Below are 9,340 nucleotides of genomic sequence, written 5' to 3'. Positions count from 1 at the left end.
ATTACAACACCGAAAGAGGGAGAATATTGAGCATATCTGGACTCATTGGGCTATATTCTACGCGGTAGTAGGGTTGGAGAGAAAAGTTCGAGCCAAGGCCGGGCCTTACCTGAGAGGGCTCTTGGGATGGATAAGAGGCTATCATGCACCAAGGGGTCATCAGCAGCATTAACTAGCAAGAGGGGAACGAAGATCTGAAGAGAGAAAAAAAACCAAGATGTGGGTTCTGACTGATTTACTTCATTCAAAAACATGTGCGCTACTCAAAGCGTCCTAATGGGAGTGCCACATCTTAGGGAGAACTGAACACGCAGAAACTCATGTCCTGTTAACAGAGTTGACTTAAGAGAACGAGGATAGATATATATTTTTGAAAGCTAAGTCAGGGATTAAGAATACGATTCGGCCTGTATTTGTCCCAATGTTTTAGTTACTGCTTCAGGAAGGACGCTTGGACCATCGTTGTTATACTAAAGTCATCTTTGAGATTATCTAAAGACATCAGGAGATGATTTCTACCATATGTGTGATCGATGGTGGAATTTTCTGAAGTGGAAAGAATACAATTCTGAGTCGCTTCTGCTGTTCATTTAAATGGAATTTGTTTATCTATTGAATTTATTTCCCGCCCATCTCGTTTCGAATGACTTTGGTGGCTGACAGCATAATAAACATTAGAAGAACATTACAAACATCCCCTGAATTGTCAAAAGAAGAGCTTTTAGGCATAGACTATAACGGTATTCAACTAAGTTGGGCCTATATCCAAAATTATATCCAAACTAATTCACAAATATGCCCTCGTGATGCGCAAGATATTTTTTTTCCCCCTTGGGAAGGGATCGGGGAAGAACACAGGAAAAAAGCCAATTTGTGGTCTTACCTGATGCGAATAAACTGCAAGACTATTAAAATGATTACAGAATTTGCAAAGATGGTATTGAATGTTTTCCAGGGGCAAATACTTCCTAGTATACCAGCATGAGGGTCACAGAAAATAGTTAGGAATTTGTGCTGAGCAATCTCATATGAATCATTCAAAAGTTTGAGAAATAAATCTAATCAAAGTTATTTCCAGTTCCAACATTTCGTGATTGTTTTCTATTTTCATTACCTTACGCTACCATAAAGCGTGTCACTGTATACTTCCCAAGAAACATATACCTTTTTTAGGTGACCCTATAAAATCCTTTCCCAGAATTATTTGAGCACCTGCATTATACCCTCAGCCAAATATACCCCGACATCTTTTCTTAAACGCACTGAGCTGGACTCCCGTCTTCTATCCCAAGTTTAAATGCCTTCTCGCCCCTATTTTTTTTTTGGGGGGGGGGGTCATTTTAAACCACAGAATCAAAACAACCAAAGTTCAGTAAATATTACGATAACTCACCCTGTGCAAGTAATGCAGACAACTCTCCTGTTCATAATATTCTCTTAAGGAGCCGTAACCATGAAATTTTCTAAGACCAAGGAAAAAGAAAACGGAAGCGTGAGAAAGATTTGGTGAATTATAATTGAATCGCTAACGATGGGAAAGTAAGTTTGTGGGTCTATGTGTGGTTAAACACGGGGTGGGGCGGGGGGAACCATGAGTTCTTTTTTTTTTATTGAAAAGTTTTAAAATACATTTTATCTTTAACAATCCCCCCCTCCCCCTCCCCTACCTATCCCTCCCTACCCCTCCCCCCTCTCCCCCCCTCCGACTTCCCAGAGCTAAGTATAAGGTATAAAAACAGAAAACAATCATAAACATCCCTATGCTAACAACAATAAACTCTTAAATCTATCGCTCTCTAGCTCATATAAGATAACTACAAACAATATTAATATTACATATAAAAAGAAAGAAAAAGAAAAAAAAGAAAGGAAGATTTATTCAAATGCTAAATGAAACTTTTTAGTCCCATATTTCTTCTGGATATATTCAATCCATTTTTTCCACTCCATAATATAGCGTTCTTGCGAGTGATCTTTCAAATAAGCCGAGATCTTTGCCATTTCTGCCAGGGGGAACCATGAGTTCTTAGGCACAAATCATCTCAAGGAATATGAGCCAGTCACTCTCTAGAGCACGGGTCCCCAACCTTGGCAACTTTAAGACTTGTGGACTTGAACTCCCAGAATTCCTCAGCTAGCCATGCTGGCTGCAGAATTCTGGGAATGGAAGTCCACAGGTCTTAAAGTTGTCAAGGTTGAGGACCCCTGCTCTAGAAAGTCCTCAGCAAGTTCAGGCAAACCACTTCTGAAAACTTTTCCAAGAAAACTGTAAGAACCTGTCCAGGCAGTCTCTAGTAGTCAAGAACCAATTTGAAGGGATAGACAGATAATACATTAAATATTTTTTCTGTTGAATCAACTATGCCTAGATAAATTTAATTCTGATTAGAATGCCAGTTCCTCCTAAGATGATATAAATTTCTGCCTTGTTGCTGAATAAATCTGCTTCAAGATTATAAAAGATAAGACTCAAGTGGACCATCTTCTAACTGAACAGAATTCCTTAAAGCCAGGGGTTTTTTTTCATCGGCAATTAAAGAAGAAGTCTGTTGCCTAAATGATTAATGAGGTTCTATCATAATGATGGCATTTTGTTCTGCATGACTCATAAGCAACTCATCTTTGAATGCTTGCCTTACTATATTATAGCACCCATGGATAAAGTAAACTTTGAATGTAGGGGTGCTTTCAAAATAGTTACATGCTTGGCCTTTAGTAAAACTGTACACCAAGCAGATGTTTAAAAGCATCAGAAAATATATGCAAAAGTGAATAAATCCTGAATTAACACATAGTACATTTTTCTAGCAAAATCCTACATTTACAGAAATGTAGAAGAATCTTAACTTTACAGCTTAATGATTCCGCTCAGCCCTGTAACTTCACTTACATATATTACTGCTATTTACAGCATACTGAGTTATAGTTAAAAAAAAATAACCCTACAGCGGGTGCAACTTCTAATGAACCCCCCAATGAATGGTGGCCGAAATTAAGGAACAGTTATATTAACCAGAAATTTCATTTCCAGAAATCAAGATAACGCTAAAACATTTATGTAGAAAAGTTAGCAATACTTTCTTGTGTACCTCATAATGCTGTCATCAATCTGCATAAGAGAGGTTGCCATGTGAAGTCTGCTTAGATCTGTTTCCACTAAACTATGTGCCTTTCTCGTAGTATCAGTAAACAAGGCTTGTCTAAAATATGCAGAAAAAGAGCTATTGTTATGCCCATCATATAGGCATCATAGTGATAGCAATATTGGCTAACTCTTGATCTCATGATTATCTGAAAAATGGCTTTATAGATAGCAATAGCAATAGCACTTATATGCCACTCCACAGTGCTTTACAGCAGTCTCTGGGTGGTTTACAATGTCAGCCTGTTGTCCCCCAAAATCAGGGTCCTCATTTTACCGACCTCGGAAGGATGGAAAGCTGAGTCAACCTTAGGCCCCGTCAGGATAGCACTCCAGGCTGTGGGCAGAGTTAGTTTGCAATGTTGCATTCTAACCACTGTGTCACCAGGGCTCCTATATAGATACAAATCTTCACGTTTATTGTAGTGTGACATGTCCATTTTATGTCACACTCAAATTCTGCCCTTTGGAAAACCGACATGAAATTCGATACCAGTATGCTCGTTAGTATTACAAAGAGAAGAATGTAATTCAGCCAAAGCTAGAAGAAGGAATCAGAAATGTAGTTTATAAAACTGATCTCAGGTCAGAAAGACTCTAGTCGAAACTGCCGTTCAACTGTTAAGATTTCTAGGCAGACATTTTAAGATGGGTTTCTTCATAGTATTCCTCTAAAGATAATCATATTTACCTGACCAAAAAACCCCTCCACATGTATCCCTCAAGTTTACTGAGTAGCAGTAAGAATAAAAATGAAATTTCAAAACTGTAAAAAAAAAAGAAATTCTTCATTCTTCTAGCTTTGGCTGAATTACATGCATTTAACAAAATCAAATCTATAAACCAAAATAACTGAATGTTGTCTGGTAAATTTTGAGATACAGAAAAATGAACGTAGTTGAGGAGGCCTTTCCAAAAAAAGGTACGTTTTGTTGAACTAGGCAGAGCTTATTTAAAATGTGTTAATTTTTTTCACAGGCAACAATGGGTCATAGACATTTTGCAGACAACATGTTGTAATACAAATAACAAGGCATCAGGCTAGAGTTACAGGTAGCATTAGCGTGCTTCTCCGTGATCAATTACCACACAATTACAGAGAGATGACAGTGCTGATCAATCAAATAATTCACTTGGAATGGTTACTTCAACATATGTTGTTCAGCAGAGAAATCCGGCTTGATACATTAGACAGTTGAGACCATTAGCGATCCTAACTGTGAAGGAAATAAAGAGCTGGGAACAAAAGGAAAACTGTGGGCCATATGTGTGAGCTTTGTTCTCTGTACTTGTAGAGTACAAAACATTTGGGGAAATTTGGCTTGGGGGTTGCACTACAGCACAAAAGATCTATTATGGAGACAAAATGTTTTTGGCAGATTAACAAGATATCCTTCAGATCTGCAGAGGATTGCTTGTACTGGGGACTCTTTTAAAAGAGGAAGATTAAAATATCTGCAGTTGTCAAAATGTATGGATATCTGGGACAAATTAAGGAGATTCAGTACCCTGTAAAACATAAGACTCTTAACGCCCTAAAGATTTTCCTTCTCCAATGCTCCTTGCCATGAAAGCCTTGAGGAGGAAACACGACAGCAATTACAATTATTAGTATTTCATACAGTTGCTGATCTAAAAATATGCTTCTGTATGTATGTGTATGTATGTGTGTACACACACACACACACACACACACACACACATAAATACATACATACATATATTCTATTTTCCAGTCTCCGGTCATAATAGACCATCTCTTAAGCTAAATACCCTAGTTTTCATCCAGATGAATCAAGTAAATATTCTATCCAACCTGGATAAAACTAACTAGCTTGGAGTGGTAAAAATTGCAATCCACCCAACACGGCATGTAGTAAGTTGAGACTCGTTCAGAGCAAAACAGATATATTTTTGCACCTGTGAGACAAGATGATTTTTTTCAGGTTGTCCGCCATGAGGAAATTGTAAAATCTCCGGCACTGATCCCACTGCATGAAGGTTTCCTGTGCCCTAACAATGGTAGAGAGGAAAATAAAGAAATAAAACCAGTTAATGAAAATTATTGGTGACAAGACGCTAGCTTGCAACATCACTCCTTTAAATCTTTTCCTAGGGGCTAGCAATACAGATAGTCCTCGACTTACGACTTGATTGCTTAGCGACCGTTTGAAGTTACGAGTTATCTGAAAAAGGGGAGGTACGACCTGATTCTGAAGTGATGGCTGTCCCCCCACCCACCATCATGCGACTGTACCTCAGCGGCCTGGCTGCATTGATGGCCTTTTGCAGCATCCTGCAATCATGTGACCGAGTTTCGGCACCGTTTTGCTAAAAACTGGCACTTCTGGTTTGGGGCAAAACCAGGCCCTAGTGAACAACGCAGTGTTCTTTTTAACAACTAGGGAAATGTTTCTCAAGGTGAATGGACTTCAACTCCCAGCCTTGGGGCTGGCTGGGGAATTCTGGGCGTTGAAGTCCACCCATCTAAGATGACGGCGCATGGATCGGCTGTGGCTGCACTGGCTCTTGGAAGGTGAAAGGTTTGGGAAGGGATAGAAGGGATACAGTCCACACGATCAGGAAGGTTTTAATGTGTTCGAGCAACGTGGTGGAATTAAGGTGACATATGACCGACAATCTTTGCTGGCATGTTGTTTTTCTAGCTGTTTCGGAATGGTTGGTGAGACCCTTAAAAGTCGTTGGCACAGTTTGAAATTGTTCTGCCGGCAGCAAGATCGGACTGCTGGCTCAGCGACGGATTCTATTGCAAATCAGGGCTGTTTCTGAAGGAGGCAGAGGAAGAGAGGTCCCAGGGCTTATGGAGCGAAGGAACTGGATGAGGCTGTCGGCAGGCCCCAGAGGAAGAGAGAGGGGCTTCTGGAGGAATTGGTGGCAGTCTTTGTTTTATTGCATTTTTAAAATAGATTTTGGATTACTACTGAAGGTTGCCTCCTACTGTCATAATTTCCGAAAGGACAGAATCTTGCAAAAGGACTAGAAAGAGGCAGTGGATTACAAGAAATGTAGAAATGGTTTACTTCCTCTGCCCTCAGCAAAAGTACCTACCGTGTTTTCCCAAAAATAAGACCCAATCGGAAAATACAACCCTAGCACGATTTTTCAGGATGCTCGTAATATAAACCCCATCCCCAAAATAAGCCCTAGTTAAGATTGTCAGAGAGATGCATTTAGTACCATATTTCCCCCAAAATAAGACCGTATTTCCCCTGAAAAATAAGTCCTAGTGAGTCTTTTGGAGCCAAAAATAATATAAGACCCAGTCTTATTTTCAGGGAAACACAGTAGCAACCATACTTTCCTCCTGTTCAGAAGTCAACTCACCTCAATGCGCTATACCCCTGACACACACTGACACAACAGAGCACCCGGTCCTGGTTAACGTGGGACTCGCCGAGATATTTGCACACTATATTTCCACCCAGGCTAAAGCCAACAACAACAAGGCTGGACTGAGGATATGTCTTCTTGATGTAGGTCACCATAGCGGCAAATTCCCAGGTACAACCTATGAAACAGTGAAAACAAAGACATGATGGCTGGAAATTTCTGGGAATTGAAGTCCACAAGTCTGAAAGTTGCCAAGGTTGGAGACCCCTGGCTTACACTGCAAACTGGGCTGTAGTTTCCCACATTTCTCCAAGACTTCTTATACTTTAAAAAATAATCTAATCATAGCTAAGAAATGATGGAACATTTTAACTTAACCATAAAACAGGAAAAGGGGGAAAATAAGATGTAGTGACAGCCAGATAATATGAATAACGATAGTATTCTATTCTTAAGGGCTTCTCATTGCAGTATAGGGTTCTACCTGCTGATTACAGAATAAGAGTTGGGAGGGACCTTGGAGGTCTTCTAGTCCAACCCTTTCTCAAATAGTTATACAATTCTAGACAAAGGCTGTCCAGTCTCTTTTTTAAAAACCTCCAGTGATAAGAGTACCACAACTTTGGGAGGCAAGCCAGTCATTGATTAATTGTTCTCACTGTCAGGAAATTTCTCTTCAATTGGATCTCTATTTGGCATGAATCCATCCATTATTTCCTGTCCTGCCTTCAAGTGCTCTGGACAATAGGTTGACCCTCTCTTTTCTGTGACAGCCCCTCAAATATTGGAAGAGTGCTATCGTATCACCCCTAGCCTTTTTCTTCGTTATACTAGACCGAATTGACCCAATATGGAAAAACTGTGCAAAGAGGGTTATTCAAAATGTCTCTGTTCACCTTCGTAGCCAAGAACTACAACTAAATATGGTCCATACAATGTCATTCTCCAACTCAGTTCTTGTGGAGAGGACTTAATTCTTCTTATTTGTAGTGCAAGAACCTAGTGTCTGCCTACAACTTTTGTTTCCCACATCAGTATTAATTACAAGGGTTCCTGAATGCATCAGGAGCGATATTGATACATCTGATCAATATGTATGGTGGGAAACCCAAGATGTGGCCAAGGCCCAACATTCCTTAGCATTGACCATACTGGCTTCAGCTCCTTGACGCCAAAGTTCATTAGCATCTGGAGAACAACAGGATCCTCAAGCTTAAAGGTGTGAACTTTTGGAAAGTTATATGTACAATGTTTTAGGACTGGAATCAAGCTGCTATCTATTCACATGCGTAACAGGCAAATTCCTTTCTACCAGGATTTTGTTTTCAAGCGTCAAAACAGAGTATAGGTAAATAAAGCATAAGAGAAATAGAAGATAGGGCAGAGCATTACAGTAACATTTTGATTGCTCAGTAACACTCCAGAGTAATCTCCTGAGGCTACAGACTATAATTATTTTCTTTAAAAAGTGATGCCAAAGGCTTTACACTAGAGATTTGAAATACTCATCATAAACAACAGGATACAAGGAATGGCAGGAACCAACAAGATTTCAATGGAAAAACAAATTCTTCCTTTGGTGCTAACTCCTATCCTTTGGGTTTTAAGAAGTATCAGCTTGTGCTACTCTCCAAAAGTCCTATAGTAAGCTATGTCTCACTCTGTTTTCTGGCACTGTAACCTGAGTCAAGCTAAAGGAACTGATGCATGTCTATTCCTAGGAGAAAACAGCTCGCTCTTCATGCATAGAGAAACATGCACATGTTGGAAAAAGTCTTCATTTCATTGAATTAACCTTCTGCCATATTTTGCTCCTTAAGAACGATTTAACAACATATACTTATGTTTTCTAACAGACCACAATCCTGGTTGGAGTCACGTGGTCAGACCAAACCAAGCAAAGCTCATTAGGGCTTACTGTAAAAGTGTGAGCTGAGCCACTGGAAAAGTTTATGGATCAAATTAGACCCACCCGTACCTTGGACACTAGGAACAGAGGCCTGCAAGGAACTAACGCCGACAGGAGAAGACGGAAGAGTGAGCAAATATTTACCATAAGTGAACATGCGTGGTGAAGTCAGCTCAATATTTGGAAGGGCCCCGAGGTGGTTTAACACGGCGCATCGGTAGCCCTTCTTTTGAGCATAGTCAACAAAGGTTCGGATGTACTGCTTCTCACTGTGATTAGCTATTCCAGGGCAGATGACCATCGTGATGTCTTCTGGAGAATAAAAACATTGGAGAGGGAGAGTTTAAGAAGTTGGAGATGGAAGATGCAAAATGACATTTCCTTCGCTAACTTTAGTCTACGGAGACTAATTTCAGAACAAAGCCAGTTTTACATTTCTTCTCTCTCTCTCTCTCTCTCTCTCTCTCTCTCTCTCTCTCACACACACACACACACACACACACACTTTTTCTCAGAATGTGGTAATTTATTATGTTACAGTAAAACACAGAGAGAGGAAACATGACATCCTTTACGCAACTTCAGTTTGTTTACCCAAGCTCTTTAAAATGGCCCAGAATTTATTTTGACAAGTTACTGCGTCACTAAAAACAATTTCTCCAATTAGCAGTGGCTGACAAAGACAGTTTCTCTAAATGTGACTAGCTGTTAAAATTCCAGAAAGGATTTTTTTTTTATCCCCTCCCTTTATTTATCTTATAGCCAAGTTCACTGGGCTTTTTTCAGTTCATTTCTGCAAGCAAGCAGCAACCAGGGGAAAATAAAAAGCATGCATGCACACGCAGGCCCCAGAATGTTTATCCTGTTTTTCTCAGAAAGGCTTTAAAGCGGGTTTTCCCCAAGTCGACGCTTGTCAAATGTGAACTCTAACTTTAAGG

The 9,340-nt window shown here is 39.9% G+C and overlaps 1 protein-coding gene across 3 annotated transcripts in view; it reads right to left on the bottom strand.

The window, feature by feature from the left end:
- The window catches only part of ABHD2 (abhydrolase domain containing 2, acylglycerol lipase), a 203,139-nt gene that overhangs the window by 6,942 nt on the left and 186,857 nt on the right, over positions 1-9,340 (bottom strand). For all 3 annotated transcript variants that reach the window (XM_083371367.1, XM_083371365.1, XM_083371366.1), the window contains exons 5-10: positions 8,547-8,714; positions 6,488-6,671; positions 5,063-5,155; positions 3,090-3,200; positions 1,394-1,463; positions 110-194 (exon numbers count right to left, since the gene is read on the bottom strand). In XM_083371367.1, the coding sequence (XP_083227493.1) occupies positions 110-194; positions 1,394-1,463; positions 3,090-3,200; positions 5,063-5,155; positions 6,488-6,671; positions 8,547-8,714 (711 nt within the window). The remainder of the gene's footprint in view (positions 1-109; positions 195-1,393; positions 1,464-3,089; positions 3,201-5,062; positions 5,156-6,487; positions 6,672-8,546; positions 8,715-9,340) is intronic.

This window comes from Vipera ursinii (genome assembly GCF_947247035.1).
Source record: "Vipera ursinii genome assembly, chromosome: 11".
NCBI lineage: Eukaryota > Metazoa > Chordata > Lepidosauria > Squamata > Viperidae > Vipera > Vipera ursinii.
Note: the sequence above shows the minus strand (reverse complement) of the source record. Positions and strands in the feature narration are given on the sequence as shown.